This window comes from Eptesicus fuscus, chromosome 3, assembly GCF_027574615.1.
Source record: "Eptesicus fuscus isolate TK198812 chromosome 3, DD_ASM_mEF_20220401, whole genome shotgun sequence".
NCBI lineage: Eukaryota > Metazoa > Chordata > Mammalia > Chiroptera > Vespertilionidae > Eptesicus > Eptesicus fuscus.
In genome coordinates, this window is record NC_072475.1 from 103,696,472 (window position 1) to 103,716,498 (window position 20,027).

At 37.3% G+C, this 20,027-nt stretch overlaps 1 protein-coding gene across 5 annotated transcripts in view; it reads left to right on the forward strand.

Annotated features, from left to right (window-relative positions):
• The window catches only part of USP25 (ubiquitin specific peptidase 25), a 194,366-nt gene that overhangs the window by 61,255 nt on the left and 113,084 nt on the right, over window positions 1-20,027 (forward strand). For all 5 annotated transcript variants that reach the window (XM_054714081.1, XM_054714077.1, XM_054714078.1 and 2 more), the window contains exon 5: window positions 14,322-14,484. In XM_054714081.1, coding sequence (XP_054570056.1) covers window positions 14,322-14,484 — 163 coding nt within the window. The remainder of the gene's footprint in view (window positions 1-14,321; window positions 14,485-20,027) is intronic.

Sequence of the window (20,027 nt, forward strand, 5' to 3'; positions counted from 1 at the left end):
TTTGACATGATGAATTTGCTTGTGTGTATAAACTTGACCTTTAGTTATAATACGCTTTAGAATGTGGGAAAAAGAAGTCTCGGGCCATTGTATATGTCAGGTGGGGAGCTTTAATAGGCGCTTATTCCCCTCATTAAATGGTTATGCCAAGGGATGACATACTCACAATAAGGGTAAAATGAGAATCACCTCCCTCTTCAAAACCCATATAGCACTACAAAGTTAGTTGCCTTGGCTCTGAGGATGTAGGTAATTGGACTTGCCCCTGAGGAGTTGTATTATGGTTTTGAAGCTGAAATCTGTGTCACTTTAATGGTCCAATAAATCTTAACTTGGGAATTTAGTTTTAAAATGTGTTGGATTTGTGTTGTCTATAGTTCCTGGCAGAATCAAAAATACATTATGTATTTAAGAAGGTGTCTTTATCCTTAGCCTCAAAGAACCCCCTTCAGTAACTCTATAAGGCCCACCAGTCAAATTTACCAAGCATACTTGGGAAAATGTTACTGTGAGAATCAGCAAAAATTATAGGCAGCAAAAATGCACCCATTTTTTTAGATGTTGTGATTGATGGAATTACGCTTTAGCTTTTGTTGGGGAAAGTTGCTCAGAGTATAATGACACTCCTATTTTTTTACCATAATTTTTTCTTTATTTTTTGCATTGACACTATTACAGACATCCCCCATGTTTCCTCCATTTGTCCCCCTTCACCAAGCCCTTTCTTCTGGCCATCACCACACTGTTTCCTGTGTTCATGGGTTGTGCATATATGTTCTGTGTCTAAGCTTTTAAAGGAAATGCTTGAAAATATGACCTAACACATTTGAAACAGAATTGAAATATCTTTTGGAAATGAAAACTAAAATATTTTAAAAATACAACACAGGCTTAATAACAGATTAGAAATAGCTAGCCTGGAAGATATATAAGAAGAAAGTATCCAGTCTGTAACAGTCAGCTAAAAAGATGGGAAAAAGTTGCAAGATATGGAAAATACACTGAATAGGTCTAACGTACATTAATTGATATTATAGGAGAGGGGAGAGTGGGTCAGAGGCAAAATTTAAAGATGTAGTCACTGAGAATTTTTTAGAAGCGAAGAGAAAAACCTGTAATTTCATAAAGCCCAACAAATCCCAATCATGAAAAGGAAAAGAAACTAACACTTAAATTCATTTTAATGAAAGTTCAGAGCACTTAAGATTGAGAAAATCTTAAAAGTACTTAGAGAAAAAGGTGGAATTATCCTAAAAATAGTGACAATGAAAGTGACAAATGACACAAGTTGACACAGACATATGAAAATAATAAAATAATTTCTAGTGAATGGAAACACAGCTGCCCGAATCCTGTACTGGGTGAGGCCGTGTGGGGTGGTCTCACCATGGGATTTCTCTTTGTGATGAGGGCTCCAGAGGCAGTTCTGAAAGGCAGGGGTTGTTACTGTCTCCTTTATTCCCATGTCTCCCACACTCTAGATGTGGGTGCTTGGACTGCCTCCACTGCTACAAAATCAGTGCATCCCATTCCTGTGGTTATAATTTCTTCTTTTTTCCAATATCTTACTACTTGCACCCCACCTTTCATTCAGAAGGCCAGGTACAAGAGGAACAAAGGCATTTTTAGAAAATTACAAAATGTCTCTGATTTTGGCCAACATGGGCCACTGGATAGGAACTGGATGAGTAGTGTACTCAGCCAAGTAATCATCATCTTTATACTCAAGACCATTTAGTCCAACCAGGACATCCAGGTGTCTCAACTGGATTTAGGTTTGAGAGCCACCTGGAGGGTTTACCAACCAGCACAGCCTAGAGTTGTCATTAGGGGAATGAGAAAAGCATCATGTCCAGGAATTGTTAGGTTGAAATAGTGAATTTTAAAAGTAGACCTCTATAACTCCCACCCTTTTCATCCTGATTACTACCTAGGAAGCGACTGTGAGGGGGAACTGCTTAAGAAGGTGTGTGGAACAGGATAGGTAAGGGAGGCAGTTACAAATTTTTTAAGATTGATTTGTGAGGATAATTTTAAGGCTCAAAATACCACATGCCCATGGATGGTAGGAAGTATGGAAGGTGCATCAAGTATTTTCACTGTCATTCTATTTTTGAGTTGTTTTTATGATAAAAGGCACACTGTTACAGATTATAAATGGTTTATAAAAGTTGAAAATATGAAACATTAGTTTCAGGGGCCACAAGGATGTGGCTAGAGTTGGCTGAACAGACATGAACAGCAATACCTAACTAGAAAATGTATCAACACTTGAGGTACCAGTGATAGTCTTAAGACAGGTCAGAGCGAGTGGAGGGGGAATTGGTCGAAGGTCCAATGTGGTCAGTCTGCCAAGAGTGGGCAGGAGCCACAACCCATACAGTGTAGCTTCCCTCACCGTTGAGAGAAACAGGTCAACTTTTGGCAGGAGTTTTATGTCCGACATAGTGGTAGGCTCGGTGTCAGAAAGAGTTCCTTAATTTGTACTAATTATATGATTGTGGACATGTTGCCATGTTGGATATGACGGCAGATTGCAGCAGTGGTGACCGTCTGGGTGATGCAGGCTGCATCACAATGGCTGAAATTAAAAAGATTGATAATACCAAGTGTTGGTGAGCATGTACAGCAAGCATGTCAAGCTGGCTGTGAGTTTGACGTGCTTGAAGAACTGTCATATGCTGTTGGTGGAAATGTGTAATGATATAACCACTTTGGAAAACTGTGAATTTCTAATGAATTTCAGTATATACGATGCTAGGACTTTGCATTTGCACTCTTAGGTATAGACCCTTTAGAAAGGAATGCATAATAGCTTTAGTGGTAATAAAAACTGTAAAAAAAACACCCCACAAGTATTCATAAGAGCAGAATAGAAAACAAGAGTGAATGTTCACTCAATGGAATTCTGAACAACATAATGGAAAACATTTTCCTGGTACTTGAAAGAATGTGCAGGAATCACCAAAGCAACATGTTGAGTGAAAGAAACTTGACATAGAAGAACAATTGCAATCTAATTTAGAAGTCAGAATGGTGACTCTCTGGGAGATGAAGGAGACACTGCTGGCTAAAAAGGGCATGAGAGAATTTTCTGGAATAATGGAAATTTCTGTACCCTGATCTGAGTGGTAGTCACATGGTTGTGCACATATGTACAAAATGTCACTGATCAATATATTTAAGATTTTTGTCTTTATTATCTCAATAAAGTATTATTACCAAGAAAAAAGTATTTAGCTGTGTTAATTGAGAATCAATATACAAAAATTATATTTCTACATATAAGAATAAATGAGAAGGTGAAATTTTAAAAAGCTATCATTTATAGCACAAAACTGTTAAAGACTAGGCATAAGTTTAATAAAAATGTGCAAGAATTACCAGGAAGAATATTATTATACTAGAGGCCCGGTGCACGAATTCATACACGGGTGGGGTCCGACCTGCCTGCCCCAATGGGGGCCATTCGGGGCCGAGCCGGCAGGGGGGAGGGCAATTGGGGGCGGGGCTGGCCGGGGAGAGGGGCCATGGTGGTTGGCTGGCAGGCCCCGCCCCCTATGAGATGGGGTGTATTGGGGGGTGGGTCGGCTCAGGGGAGGGGCTGAGAAAGGTTGCGGGGCTGATCAGGGCCCCTATCGGGCCTGTTGGCCACTGCAGTGCACATCATAGTTACTGGTCGTTCGTCCTTCTGTCCTTCAGGTCGCTTGGCTTTTATATATATAGATGTCATTGAAATAGATTAATGAATAGTATCTCCTTAAGTTGACTTAGGTTTAGTGTGATCCCAATAAAAATACCAATGATTTTTTTTTTTTAAGGAATGAACATGATAATTTCTCCCTTCCTTTTTTCCTTATTTCCCTCCCTTCCTCCTTCCCTCCCTTCTTTCTTTTTTTTTTTTTAGTGTACAGCATAAATGAAATGCCTATTTCCTCAAAGTGGACTTAGATGATTTAAATGGGTTGTTTTCAACATTACTGCTATAATGCAATTTAAATAACAATACGAAAAAAAAACCAAGCAAAAATAATGACCCACAATCAGTACCACGAATTTTTAATGGAAAGATGAATATTTACCCTACGTAGATGCTTTAAACATTCAGTGTGATGTGTGGAAGAGAAGACACAGCATCTTTTTATCTGTATTACTGATTGCATGGTCATGACCACTGTTGGGAAGATAAAGCCTGTGAAGTGTAGTGGGGTTGGGTTTTGATTTGTGGCTCTAGAGGTTGCCTTTTGGCATGTTACATTTTGGTCTAGCTATTTCTGAGCTGTTTGAAATTTGTTTTGTTGTTGTTGTTTTTTGTCCACCCTTTTCCACCCTTTCTGTCTCTATCGGCAGCCGTAATACTTGGAATGCAGCTGTTGCATACTTTAAACTTTAAAGCATGGGTAGTAACACTGGCTTTACTTTGTGAGGCTAGGAATTTGGTTTTATAGAAAGTTTATGTTTGATATGCCAGCACTGGACTAGAGAAAGGAATACAGGTTTGGGAATAGAGTAGTCTTTGGGCTACAGGTTGGGCTTTTGCTTTGTTTTTATATCTTAGGTAACTTTGAGAAGCAATGGACATGTATCTCTTGAGCCCTAATCAGTTATTACAGTTTGTATCTAATTTCATTCTGTAATGAAAGGTATATAGGAATGCTGGGGGAGATGGTATCTTTCCCTTCAAACGTTCTCTGTGGAGTAATAATACAAATAGCACAGGCAAGCTGCTTTTTCCTAGAAAGTACATTTGAGGCGGTACATTCCCCCAAGTCCTGTCAGGGGAGAGAGTAGGCAAAGGAACTAAAAAGCTTTCATTATCTCATTACATTAAGGTAGTATTTACATTACACTATTTGTATGAACACACACAAATGAAGAGGTGTATTTTTTTTTTTGGTGGAAGATGGGCTATATGGAAACATAAAAAACAAAACAAAACAAAAAACACCTCCCTGGGTTTTAATGATCTTAACCAGATCTGGAAAAAGAAGAATAGCATTATCTCAGTGCAGTTTAGATATAAATTTGGGTTGAGTAGTTGACACTAATAGGGAATATGAAACCTAATTTTACTCAGTCTGGTCTTGAGGCTGAATCACATTTTGTTATTTTGTGACTTATATATGGATTTTAATTTTTTTTTTTACGTTTCAATTTTTTAAAATTTTTTAATTTTATTGTTTAAACTATTAATAACAGTAGTACATAGGTCTCCTTTTTTTCCCCCAATGACCTTCCCCTGACCTCCCCTACCCCCCGGCACATGCCCTCACCCCAGCCCCCCAGTGTCTTGCATCCATTAGTTACGCTTATTTGCATGCATACAAGTCCTTCGGTTGATCTCTTACCTCCTTCCCCCAACCCTCCCCAGCCTTCCCGCTGTGATTTGACAGTCTGTTCAATGCTTCTCTGCCTCTGTATCTATCTTTTTGTTCATCTGGTTATAATGTTCTTTATTATCCATAAATGAGTGAGGTCATGTAGTATTTTTTTTTTTCACTGACTGGCTAATTTCACTTAGCATAATGCTCTCCAGTTCCATCCATGCTGCTGCAAATGGTAAGAATTCCTTCTATTTTATAGCAGCGTAATATTCCATTGTGTAGATGTACCATAGTTTTCTAATCCACTCATCTGCTCATGGGCATTTAGGCTGTTTCCAAATCTTAGCTATTGTAAATTGTGCTGCTATGACCATAGGGGTGCATATATCCTTTCTGATTGGTGTTTCTGTTTTCCTGGGATATATTCCTAGAAGTGGGATTACTGGGTCAAATGGGAGTTCCATTTTTAGTTTTTTGAGGGAACTCCATACTGTTCTCCACAGTGGCTGCACCAGTCTGCATTCTCACCAGCAGTGCATGAGGGATCCTTTTTCTCCACATCCTTTCCAGCACTTGTCATTTGTTGATTTGTTGATGATAGCCATTCTGACAGGTGTGAGGTGGGACCTCATTGTTGTTTTGATTTGCATCTCTTGGATGATTAGTGACTTTGAGCATGTTTTCATATGTCTTTTGGCTTTCTGAATGTCCTCTTTCGAAAAGTGTCTATTTAGGTCCTTTGCCCATTTTTTGATTGGATTGTTTATCTTCCTTTTGTTAAGTTGTATGAGTTCCCTATAAATGTTGGAGATTAAACCCTTATCGGAGATAACATTTGCAAATATGTTCTCCCATACACTGGGCTTTCTTGTTGTTTTGTTGATGGTTTCTTTTGCTGTGCAAAAGCTTTTTATTTTGATGTAGTTCCATTTGTTTATTTTCTCCTTAGTCTCTCTTGCCCTAGGATCTGTGTCTGTAAAGATATTGCTACGACATATGTCTGCAATTTTGCTGTGTATGGAGTCCTGTAGGATTTTTATGGTTTCCTGTCTTACATTCAAGTCCTTTAGCCATTTTGAGTTTGTTTTTGTGTAGGGTGTAAGTTGGTGATCTAGTTTCATTTTTTTTCATGTATCTGACCAAATTTCCCAGCACCATTTATTAAAGAGACTGTTTTGACTCCATTGTATGCTCTTGCTTCCTTTGTCAAATACTAATTGAGTATAATGGCGTGGATCAATTTCTGGGTTCTCTATTCTGTTCCATTGGTGTATATGGCTGTTCTTGTGTCAGTACCAGGTAGTTTTGAGAACCGTGGCTTGGTAATATAGCTTGATGTCTGGTATTGTGATCTCTCCAACTTTGTTCTTCTTTCTCAGGATAGCTGTGGCTATTTGGGGTCTTTTTTTATTCCTGATGAATTTTTGGAGAGTTTGTTCTAGATCTTTGAAATACGCCATTGCTATTTTAATAGGAATTGCATTGAATCTGTAGATTGATTTAAGTAGTATAGACATTTTAATGATGTTGATTCTACCAATCCATGAACATGGTATGTTCTTCCATTTGTTTATGCCTTCCTCTATCTCTTTTTTGAATATCCTGTAGTTTTCCGGGTACAGGTCTTTTACGTCCTTAGTTAAGTTTATTCCTAGGTATCTTAATTTTTTTTGGTTCAATGGTAAATGTGATTTTTTTTTCATTTCTCTTTCTGTGAGTTCATTATTGGTGTATAAAAAGGCCATAGATTTCTGGATGTTAATTTTGTATCCTGCTACATTGCCAACTTCATTTATTAGTTGTAGTATTTTTTTGTTGGAGTCTTTGGGGTTTTCTATGTATAGTATCATGTCATCTGCGAGTAAGGACAGTTTTGCTTCTTCTTTTCCAATTTGGATGCCTTTTATTTCTTCTTCTTGTCTGATTGCTATGGCTAGTATTTCTAGTACTATGTCGAACAGGAGTAGTGAAAGTGGGCATCCTTGTCTTGTTCCTATTCTTAGGGGAAATGAGTTTTGTTTTTGCCCATCGAGTATAATGTTGGCTGTAGGTTTGTCATATAGGGCTTTTATTATGTTGAGGTATGATTCCTCTATTGCCACTTTGCTGAAAGTTTTTATCAAGAAAGGGTATTGGATTTTGTCAAATCCTTTTTCTATATCAATTGATATGATTATGTGATTTTTGTCCCTCAGTTTGTTTATGTGGTGTATCACATTTAATGATTTTCGGATATTGTTCCATCCTTGCATCCCCGGAATAAGTCCCACTTGATCATGGTGTATGATCTTTCTAATGTATTGCTGAATCCGATTTGCTAGAATTTTGTTGAGGATTTTAGCATCTATGTTCATCAAGGATATTGGCATGTAGTTCTCTTTTTTTGTGGTGTCTTTATCTGATTTTGGGATTAGGGTAATGCTGGCTTCATAGAAAGAACTTGGAAGTGTGCCATCCTCTTGAATTTTTTGGAATAGTCTGAGGAGGATGGGTTTTAGTTCTTCTTTGAATGCTTGGTAGAACTTCCCTGTAAAGCCATCTGGACCAGGGCTTTTTGCTGGAAGATTTTTGATCGCTCTTTCAATTTCTTAGGTAGTTACTGGCCTATCCATGTTTTTTTATTCTTCTTGGTTGAACTTTGGGAGCTTGCGTTTTTCTAAGAATATGTCCATTTCTTCTAGGTTGTCCATTTTGTTGGAAGAGAGTTTTTCATAGTATTTTTTCATAATCGTTTGTATTTCTGTGGGGTCGGTTGTTACTTCACCTCTTTCATTTATGATTTTATTTACTTAGCTCCTCTCTCTTTTCTTCTTGGTGAGTCTGGCTAGAGGTTCATCAATCTTGTTTATCCTTTGAAAAAACCAGCTCTTGGTTTTGTTGATCTTTTGTATTTTTTTTTTTTTTTGGTCTCTGTGTCATTTATCTCTGCTCTGATCTTTATTATTTCCTTCCTTCTGCTTATACTGGGTTTTCCTTGTTGCTCTCTTTCTAACTCTTTGAGTTGTAGGCTTAGATAATTTATTACCATAGTTTCTTGTTTTTGAGGTAGGCCTGTAGAGTTACTAACTTCCCTCTCAAGACTGCTTTCATTGTGTTCCATAGATTTTGGATTGTTGTGTTTTCATTGTTGTTTGTTGCCATGATGTTTTTTGATCTCTTCTTTGATCTCTTTGGTAACCCAGTCATTGTTTAATAGCATGCTATTTAGCCTCCAGGTGTTTAATTTTTTTTATTGTAGTTGGTTTCTAGTTTTATGCCATTGTGATCTGAAGAGATGCTTGATATGATTTCTGTCTTCTTGAATTTGAAGAGACTTTGCCTGTGTCCCAACATGTGGTCTGTCTTTGAAAATGGCCCATGTGCACTTTAAAAGAATGTATATTCTGTGGCTTTCAGATGAAATGTCCTGAAGATGTAAATTAATTCCATCTAGTCTAGTGAGTCATTTAGTATTAATGTTTCTTTGCTAATTTTTTGTTTACAGGATTTGTCCAGTGGTATTAGTGGGGTATTAAATTCCCCTACTATGACTGTATTGCTGTCAATCTCTCCCCTGATATCCTCCAGAAGTTTTTTTGTTTTTTTTTTTTATGTATTTGTGTTTTCCTGTATTGGGTGCGTATATGTTTAACAGAGTTATATCTTGTTGAATTGCTCCCTTTAGTATTATGAAGTGGCCTTCCTTATCTCTTGTCATGGCCTTCACTTTGAGGTCTAATTTTTCAGATACAAGTATTGCTACCCCAGCTTTTTTTTCATTTACATTCGCCTGAAAAATCTTTTTCCATCCCTTCGCCATCAGTCTGTGTGAGTCCTTTGTTCTGAGGTGGGTTTGCTGTAGGCAGCAGATATATGGGTCATGTTTTCTTATCCACTCAGCTACCCTATGTCTTTTGATTGGGGCATTTAATCCACTTACATTTAAAGTTATTAATAGGTATTGTTTGTTGCCATTTTCATTCTTTATGCCTGTATTCCTTCTTCGCTTCCTATTTCTTCTTTTTACAGCAGACCCTTTAGCATTTCTTGCATTGCTGGTTTGGTGGTAATAAATTCCCTTAGTCCTTTTTTTTGTCTGTGAAGCTCCTGATTTCTCCCTCACGTTTGATTGCTAGCCTTGCTGGGTATAGTATTCTTGGATTCAGTCCCTTCCTTTGCATGACTTTGTATATTTCATTCCATTCCCTTCTGGCCTGATGTATTTCTGTTGAGAAATCAGTTGCTATTCTGATGGGGGATCTTTTGTTGGTAACTTTTTGTCTCTATCTGGCCGCTTTTAAGATTTTTACTTTGTAGTTAGTGTTTGCCAGTTTAATTGTAATGTGCCTTGGCATCGGTCTTTTGGAGTTCATTTTGCTTGGGGCTCTGTGAGCTTCTTGGATTTGTGTGGGGTTTTTCTTCCCTATGTCAGGGAAATTTTCTGTCATTATTTCTTCTAACAGGTTTTCTATTCCTTGCTCAGTTTCCTCTCCTTCTGGCACCCCTATTATGCGGATGTTGTTTCGTTTTGTGTGGTCCCAAAGTTCCCTTAGGCTCTCCTCCTGTTTTTTAAGTTTTTTTTTTTCTAGATGCTGCTCTTCTGGGGTATTTTTTTCAATCTTGTCTTCCAACTCACTGTTGCGGTCCTCCACTTTTTCTAGTCTACTGTTGATGCTTTCTATTGAGTTCTTTATTGCAGCGATGTCATTTTTCATTTCTTCTGGGTTCTTCTTCATTTTCTCTTGGTTCGTACACATACTGTTGAATTTGTCTTCCAACCTTTTCAGCGACCTTATGACCATTTCTCTGAATTCTTTCTCTGACATATTGCTTCCCTCAATTTCTTTTACCCCCTTTTCTGGTGATGCCTCCTTTCTGGTGATGCCTTCTTTTCTTTCGTTTGCGAGCTGTTTCTTTGTCTCCCCATGGTCGCTCCTCTCCGGCTATCTGGTTATGTAGCTTTCTCTCTCCTGCATTGACTTAAAGGCACAAAATACAACACAACAGGCACAATGCACAAGGCCCTGAACACAAATGTATTCACAATACTAATAACCCCAAATAATGGTGACCACCAGAGCAAAGAGAATTAGGGGATAAAAGAGTGAAAAAATGATATTGAGAAAAGGAAATAAAGTAAGGGAGAAAAGAAAGAGAATAAAAAAGATGGGTGAAAAACTATTTACATGCAGAGAAATCTCTAATAGAACAACAACTAATCCAAAAAAATGCAAACAACAAACACCCAGAGATGAATGCAAACTACAAACAATAACTAATAACAAGCGAGGAGAGGAAAAACAGAAGCATAAAAAAGAGAAGCAATCACACAAATAAGCAAACTAATCAACAGTCAAACAACAACAATAGGACAGAAAGAAGGGCAAAATAAAACACAAAACATAAACCAAAAACAAAGAAAAAAAGGGAAGAGGGAAATCAATTGGATAGTGAGGAAAGAGTAGAGAGAGGTGTGTATGGACTTGGAGCAGGGGAGTGGGAAGTTTATATGTATGTAGGATGAATTTTTAATGGGGTAAAAAGAATAGGGAAAATCTAAAGCAGGAATAGTGTCAGAGAAACAGGAATACAGAAGGGGAAAAGTGAGGAAGAGAGTGTTTGCATAAAAGTGAAGTTGAGATAGAGTAAAATGATGTCAAAGGAAAAATGAAAATAGAATGTAGGACACTAATCACAAAATAAAATAAAGAAAAAATAAAATGAAATTTTAAAAAAAGGTAAAATAATAGTAGTAATAATACTAATTAAAAATAAAATATAATAAAAATACTAAAATCAAGTGAGGAAAAAAGAAAAAATATTAGTTTCTTAAATAAATGATAAAAAATAAAAATGTTCAGTAGTGAAGGTCATTCACTTCCTCTATTGTTCTGTTTGGCTTGCCTGTTTTCTGTCAGGTAGTGAGGACAGTATTGAAGTTTCCTGCGTTCCACTGCTCCTCTGTGTGGTAAGCCACAATCCTGTCTTCAAGCTGGCAGTATTTCTTTGTTTCTCAGCCTGCCTTTAGTTGTATTTACACAAGAGTCAATTTGTGATTCAACCCTTGGGTCGCAGTGTTTCTGTATTGACATCTGAGGCTAGAAGTCCTCTCTACCCAGTATTTAGTTTTTGTTTTCCCTGCCACACTTAATACTGGGTTGGGGGAATGGACTGCCCCAGAGCTGGTTTTCTGATCGTTTTTCCCTGCTCGGATCCCCAGGTTCCACAAAAACAACTTCCCCTGCAGTCTCTAAGAGTGTTTTTAATTGGGAGATCCTATGTACTGGGATTAGTAATCAAAAGCAAGAATTTAAAGAGAAAAAAAAGCCAGAGTAAGCGAATGGACTCGCGACTTTCCCCCCCAGTACTGCGCACGTCTCTGCGCATGTCTTTTTTCCTTGGCACTGTGCAGCAGGTATACTGGTAGAACTTCCCGCTGCCTTTCTGTGTCCAGCCCAGCTATGGGTTGATTTCTAGAGTTCCCTTCTGCCAGCAGCCCTGTGGACCCCCTTCCACATTTGCGGACTATGCTGACCCCAATGGCGGTGGATTTTGTGGGGCGCAGACTTTCTTTGAAACTAGATTCTGCTGTGCGCGTTTCTTCCTCCAGCCTGGATCGCAGACCTCACCTTTCTCTAGGCAATATTTAACCTTTTCGTGAGAAGGTGCAGGGCTTGTCCGTGTCCACGTATTCGCACTGCTTGAGACCCAGTGTTCATGGGTTCGTATCTGGTCCCTGGGTGTTGTGGTTGTAGGGTCCTGGGAGGTATCCGAGTTCTTCCAGGTTGAAGTTAAGGCTAGGCTTCCAATCACAGCCACTCTCCCCTTCAAGATTGGATTTTAATTTCTGTAGGTTAGGTGTATTTTTCAGATATTAGGTATTCTCGAGTTTTCCCTAAGTAATGTTTGTGTGACTCATTGCCTAGTCATTATGATAAATGTGATCTGGCCTGTTGGCATTATCAAGAAGGGATCGTTTCTTATTAGTATTTTATTGTAATTAGTCGTTAAAAATGTATTATGGTATAGGCTCACCCTATACTAGGCTCACCTGTATAATGTATAATGTAAATGTATAATATATAATGTAAAAATATATAATGGTATAGGCTCACCCTATACTAGGAAATTCAGGATTGAGTGAAATTCTCCCAGACTTTTGCCTAGCTTATACTTTAAAAATAAGCTCTAGAATTCTCTCTTTAAGTGGGTATTGTACATACCAACCGGGACGTGTACAGTTGCTAGGTGCCTCTCCAGTCGCTTATATGTGACCACTGGTGCTTATTCTTGTCTGTCTGAGGTATTGCTGAGAGTTTCCCCAGAACTCATTGCATGTCTTATTAGTTCATTCATCTCTAATTACCAAGATATAAATAAGTTTTATTTATTTATACTTCTAAATATACATATGTATTACAAAGAGAAAATATTTTCAAAAGAAAACACTCCCCTTTATAAGTCAGTAAAAATTCAATATACCTTCTTATGTAAAGCAATCTTTTGTGTCATATTTATGTTTTGTATGCTATGCATTAACTTTTCTCTGTTGAGTATAAATTAGTTACCATGTACAAATTCAATTTGTTCCAGTTGATTGTTATTATTGTGCTATGTTGTGCCGACCTGTACAACTTAAAGTTAGGAAGTATCAGTTGGCTCTTTGACTTTTTCTCTCTCCTTGGAAGGCATTTCATTATACCTTCCAAGGAGTTATGGTACCTTTTATTGGTAAATAGTTTGAGAAAAAGCCTCTAGTAGCCTAGGTTGCATTCGAGAGGTGATTATTAGGCAAAGTGTGTTGCTAATGTTTGATCACTTGTAATAGTGACCGAGGTGTGAACTGTTTATTTTTAAAGATGTGAGTTTATGTTGATCTTTATATTTTAAAATATGTTGTTACCTGCTTTTTAAAACCTATTCCCAAAGAAAAATTTTACCCTATATTCACATAAGTTATTTTAAGTAATAACTTGGAATCGTACTACATTGTATCTAATGTCATGTTGTAAATAATGCTGTTAGAATAATCATTTATTTTCCCCCCATACAATTAAGGAATATAACTATATTATTTTGAAATTAATCTGATAGAGTAAAATCTTTAGGATAAAGATGGTGAGCTCAAAAACTTAGAAAAGCTCATTGTTGCTGATATTTTTGTAATGAACAAAATGGGATAAGACACCTGAATATTATTTATGCTTATTTGGAATAGTAATGCATGTCTTGTGCAGGCAATATGCTTGTTAGTTCATTGTAGGAACTAGGGTTTCCCAGCATGTTGTTGCAAGAGCAAAGTAGCATTGCTCTTGCCATGTTTAGGTATGTTTAAGATATTCTGTATGTGAGTTTATTTTGAAGTGGTTCGTATTTTATTATTCTGATACATAGATATTTATTTCACTGGGATTTTCCGTAGGAAAAATTTTGGGTGAAGAAGTGAATACATAGGTATTTTTTCCCTTTATTTAGCTGTCATAGAGTCAGATCTCTAGAACTGAAAGGAACCCTAGCATTTACCTTAACTTTTTTTTTTATAAAAAAGCAGCAAATTAATGGTCAGAGGTGAAAAGTGCATTTGTAGTTTTTACTGTTTTCCTGATGATTCAAAGTAATTGTTATAAAAACTAGTTATTTTGTTACATTGTAAATATGTACTTTAATGCAGTGATTTCTCAGAAAACTTATCTAGGGGCTTTCTATAGTCCTGCCACTAAGCCTTTAATTTGTTGAAACATAATTTAACATAGTTTCTATTAAAAACATTATATTTGAAATTTCCTGTTTCTTAGAAAAAAGGCTGCATGTCTCAATTCTTTATCACTGCTATGTTTTTAAAGAAAACTAACCTCTGCTTGATTAAAGATAGTCCTAAATAGTACTTCCCCAAATACATTATCTAGAGCTTAAGTAATTAAAAATCTTTAATTTATGCTATTTCCTAGAGTACAGCACTAAATTATAACTGGTTTTGTGTGTGTGTTTTTTTTTATTATTTTCTCCTCATTGCTTAAGAGTTCTTGAAGCCAGCATAGCAGAAAACAAAGCATGTTTAAAGAGGACACCTACAGAAGTGTGGAGGGATTCTCGAAACCCTTATGATAGAAAAAGGCAGGACAGAGCTCCTGTTGGACTAAAGAATGTTGGCAACACTTGCTGGTTTAGTGCTGTTATTCAGGTAAGGATATTATGCAGATCTTATTGGCTGGGCATGATAGCAGTGGAGAGTGGGTTGGAGTTGGGTTTCTTTTAAATTGTGTACTTGAAACAGAGCTTCAGGCAAGGTTTTAATGTGATTTTCTGTCCAATGAACTAGTGTGGAGATTGCAACATTCCTCAACCTCCTCTGTTCCTCAGTCCCAGGATGGAGTTTTAATAGAAGAGCATTACCTATGCCTTTTTTTGAATTATTTTGAATTCATTTCTTATTTGAAACTAATCTCTTCTCCCTCCCTGAGGTTAGGAGTTATTGTCAGAGTGGAAAGAAAATATTTCCAGTGTGTATTTCCCTGCAATTTTAGGGATGTAATGAAGATATGAAACCAGAACTAGTTTTTGTTTATTTGTGTATGTCCATTAGATCAGATTTACTTGTATATACTAGGAAATGTTTTTCATAGAATCACAGTCTTTTAGATACTATTTTAACGTAATAGGGCATTTTATTTATTTGAGGAGGGTATAGATTTTTAAACATTTTTTTCTAACTTGGAAAGTCCTTAGTGAAATGTCTCCTGAGCCCCTTATTCCAAAATGAAAATGTTTGTGTGTATAGATATACATCCTTTTCTTAATCTTGAATAGTTTGCTTTCTTTGATTTTTATGTCATATGACTATTGTCAAATTCTTTACCGTTCTCAGACATTGATAACATTATCTCTCAGATTTCAAAACCTTGAAGAATCTCCATAAATAAAATAATCTATGAATAATAGCATTTTCTTAATTTTTATTACCCTTTAAGAAAATTCATTAATATTTTGTGTTTATTTTCCTAATACAGTTGAATTATAGCTTATTATTTTGTGTTCCTGATTACTTTTTAAATCATTGGATGCATATGATATTTCTTTTTATATTCAAAGTATGTCTTAATATTGTAGCTTTCTAAACCTGTGTGAATGACAGCAGAAACTTGTATTTGATGTTAAAGCAACTAACTAGTTTTAACATTTTTCTCCAGGATTTTAATTGTGTTTTCTAGGCAACTAATATGTATTTTTAACTTTTTTCCTACTTCAATGGTGTACTTTTTTTACTCCCCCAGCCGCCATCTTTTGCTTCAGGCACATAATGCCATACAATTTGATTTCCTTTAGTTTTCTGTATTTATGCCTCACTCTTTATAATATACTATGGTGTATGTTAGTTAGTAACTAATATGCTACTTTGTTTCCCAGGCCATTAAAATGTTAAGAAATACCTGGAGTAACATAGTAATACCCTTGTTCCTAGTCTTGATTATACATTATTTACTCACATGCCAACGGTATCTACAATTTTATTTGCTATTTTAGAGTCTCTTAGAACAGACTATCTTGCTTTACTTTACTAGCACTGTTAGTAAGGCTTTTACATTTCACTGTCCAATTTAAATAATTTAGACATTTTAAAATATGGAGCATAATTTTAAGGCTGTGCTCTGAGTGTTCATGAATATGCTTTGCTGCCAGAATTTAGACAAGTAAATGCTATTTCTGTACTATTATGGCAGTAAATGAGGTTCATTGATTAGAAGCTTCTCTTAGAAAACTAGAAGAAGAAAGAACGTTCAAATAATCAATATTTATTATTTAGAACAAGAGGCCCAGTGCACAAAATTCGTGCACTTGTGGGGAGGGTGTCCCTCTGCCTGGCCTGCACCTTCTTGCAGTCCAGGAGCCCTCAGGCCTAAGCCGGCAGTCGGACATTCTCAGTGCTGCTGCGGAGGCAGGAGCGGCTTCTGCCACCACCTCTGCACTCACCAGCCGTGAGCCCTGCTTTTGGCTGAGCAGCGCTCCCCCTGTGGGAGCACACTGACCACCAGGGCTCTCCAACATCCCCTGAGGGGTCCTGGATTGTGAGAGGGTATAGGCCACGCCGAGGGACCCCACTGGTGCATGATCAGGGCTGGGTAGGGCTCCAGGGTGTTTCCGGCCCGTCTCGCTCAGATCAGATCTTTCCTGTTCTAAGTAGCTTTCATTTCATCATGCTCATATACCATGTAATTCCTGGTTGACTGAAATACAAACATCCTGAGGTCAGAGAGCACATCTTCTAGATTATTCTGTACAGTCTGACACCCTGAAGGAGCTCCTTATGTAATCATTGAGTGAGTGAATAAATGAACCAAAAAGGAGCAAATATAATTTATGGTAGAATTGAAGACTTACGAAGCTTCTATCAACCTAATGGTGTATGGAATTGAAAAGATGCTGCAGGTTTTAAAAAAAATTCAGTATATCATTTAACATGTTTATTCACATCACTTGTTTGTATCTCTTTAATTTTCCTCAAAGAACCAAAATACGTAGTTCAATGAGAAAACCAAGAATTTCATAGCAGTAACCTGCCCTAAACCTCCCTAATAATAGTCCTGTGGCAACTACAACCAGTTCTAGCTTTTTCTCCTGTTATCTTCATTTTTATAAATGACATGCCATGCCTTCCTGTTGAGGGAAGTGAGGATTTAGCACTTTCATTTCACTTGTCTAGAATCACTGTTTCTCCCATCTACCAGAATGGTGGTAGCTCAAGCTAAAAAAAAAACTAGTAGTAAGAGTTTGCGTTTCCCATGGCTTTGTGAATGCTGAGTGATTCATTAGGGCTTGCCTCTCTGTAACCCTTGTTTTCCTAGATCTGCCCCTTGTTTTTCTGCCTATTTTCTAGATACCTATTCTCAATAGTTTCCAAATGCTCCAACATCTCTGTTATGGTCTTATCAGTAATATGTTCGATATGCTCAAACATATTAGCTCAATATTTTTTTAGTGCTTTACCACAGAAGATTTCTCGGCCTCAAAGCCAGACTGGATTCTGATTCAGTGTGCTGTAGGCATGATTGCTAGCCTTTTGGGACTGGGGGAGTATCAGTTGGGAGTCTGTTTGCATGTTTTTACTTACTATTCCTGCCTATTTATAGCTCTGAATCTCATGCTATTTTTCTATCCTTATACACACTACTAGAGGCCTAGTGCACGAATTCATGCACGGGTGGGGTCCCTCGGCCTGGTCAGCGATTGGGGCTGATCGGGGTCGGCCAGGCGGGGTGAGGGACCGCAGGAGGTTGGCTGGCCACAGGAGGTTGGCTGTGGGAGTGCACTGACCACCAGGGGGCAGCTCCTGTATGGAGCGTCTGCCCCCCGTCTCCCCCCCCCCCCCCCCCCCGTCCCCCCCCGGTGGTCAGTGCATCATCATAGCAACTGGTCGACTGGTCATAAAGGTTGCTTAGGCGTTTATATATATATAGATGACTGATTTTTCTGAACCTGAGTCAGTTAAGTCAATAATATTCAAAGACTAAATTTCTTACATTCCAAAGAAGGAGATGTTGTATGGATGGACATAGGGATTTAATTGCTCTATATACAGAAGTTCTCTTAATCATGCCATCAGCTTTCAGTTCCTACCTTACCTTGAAATTTATGATATGGTACCATTCTTTTTTTTTTTAATCACCCTAGGAAAATGTATCTTGCTTCTCCTCAGTATTTCTATTATAGACAGGTTATATATACTTTTGCTATTTTGTCATCAACCTTTTATATTCTATAAATTGTTTTCACTTTCATCTCTCATAGCTCTGTTATTTCCAAGATTCTAGCCAAACTCCATTCTAACAAGAGTTCTTCAAAATTCATGTCTTAGCTTTGGACTGAATGAAAGGATGCTTGTTTCCAATGTGCATCAATCACAAGCACAATTTAGGTAGTAGTGACAATACCGTGTTCCACTACTTTTGAAGGAATATGTTCACCAATACTATTATGATTGTGATTTTTAGGGTATAGAGTGTTTGGGACTTAAAAAAATTAACTTCTATGTTGTGTTGTAATGGTCACAAGTTCTATTTTGGGTAATAGCTTAGTAGGTTGTATTAGATCATATTTTGCTGGGCTCTAAAACAAAATAAAAAGCATCACATAACTAAAAAGGAGGAATTTTGTGGATAAGTTCTGAGAGAACAGGATGTTCAGAGAGTATGCTTCACGGTTTGGTCTGATTTTTAGCCTTGAGGCATTTCCAGAACTGGCTGCTGAGTGGCTGGGAACCTGAGCACAATTTGACAAACTCAAGAGCCCTGGTCAACACCTCGGATTTTCAGAATTCTGAAGGGACAGAACAACCTTTAGTTTTCAGGATTAACTGAGAACTAAAAATAGTGTAAAACTATTTTAAAAATCACAGTTTTTAAATCCCAGCTTCATCTCAGAGTTAATTGAAATAAGTTGACCTAGGATTTCAAATGGTCCCAGTCTTGCTGCCTGCCAGAGCAAATGTAAATTTTGTTAGAAGATAAGAACTTTGAATTTTCTCCAGTTTTTCACATATAATGTTTATCACTCAAATCACTTATTGAGTCATGCCAGGAAATATAAGATGTGTCCAAAACTTAAGAGAAAACAAGGGGCAGTAGAAATATGCCTATAGGAAAACATGAAACTTGAATTGTTATAATAAGTATTAAAGTGGTCAAGGAATTAAAAGCAAGATTGACAGCTTTGGTAGAAAACTATGAAAAAGAACAAAATGGAAATTTTAGGACTGAAAATGACAATAATTAAATTAGGAAATCAATGGCTGACATTAGCAGCACATTGGACACACTGAAGAGAATTAGTAAACTGGACAGTTGGTCTGAAGAATACTTTGAGACTAAAGCCTTGAAACACAGATGAGAGGAATTTGCATGTGGTGCGTAGGAACATGGTGAATAGCACTAGTACAGTGCATTGGTGGTTCCAGAGGGAGAGGAAAAAGGGAAAGGGAAAAAGCAGTATTTGTGAAGAGACAATATTCCAAACTTAATGGAGGAGATCAAGCCACAGATTTAGGACACAATAGAAACCAAGTCATAGAAACAAAACTCTACACCAAGGCACATCATAATAAAACAGAAACATAATGGATTAGAAGTAGCCAAATGAAAAGGATACATCACCTTTTATAAAGGAACAAAAATACAGGTGCTAGAGAAAATAACTGGCCATCTAGAATTCTATAACTAGCAAAAATCTTACCAAAATGAAGAGAACACCATTTCAGTCGAGCAGAAGCTGAAATAACTCATCAGCAGCAGATCCATACCAGAGAAGATGCTTCTGGCTTTTCAGGGAGAAGGGCACAGTTCTCCAGTGGGAACTCAGATCACAGAAGCAAGATTGGGATTCTTTTCATTTATCAGTATTCTCTTTCCTATTTAAATTCCTCATAAGAATAATCTGTATTTTGTCTCCCTTACTTACATCCCATTTCTTGCAGTATTCATTGCTGCTATTCTTATTGTACCATTCTACTGAAAAGTGACTTCCCAAATGCCAAATCCAAAGGTTATCGTGTTTTTCCATGTATAAGATACTATTTTTTTCTAAAATCGTTAGACTGAAAATCGAGGGGCGTCTTATACACGGAAGTCAGCCAAGGAGGGAGCCGCGGGGTTGCTTAGCTGCCCCTACCTTGTCAAACAGGCTTCCTCTAATCATGAGCCTTATTGTTACTGACGTCAGCTGATGCCGTATAAT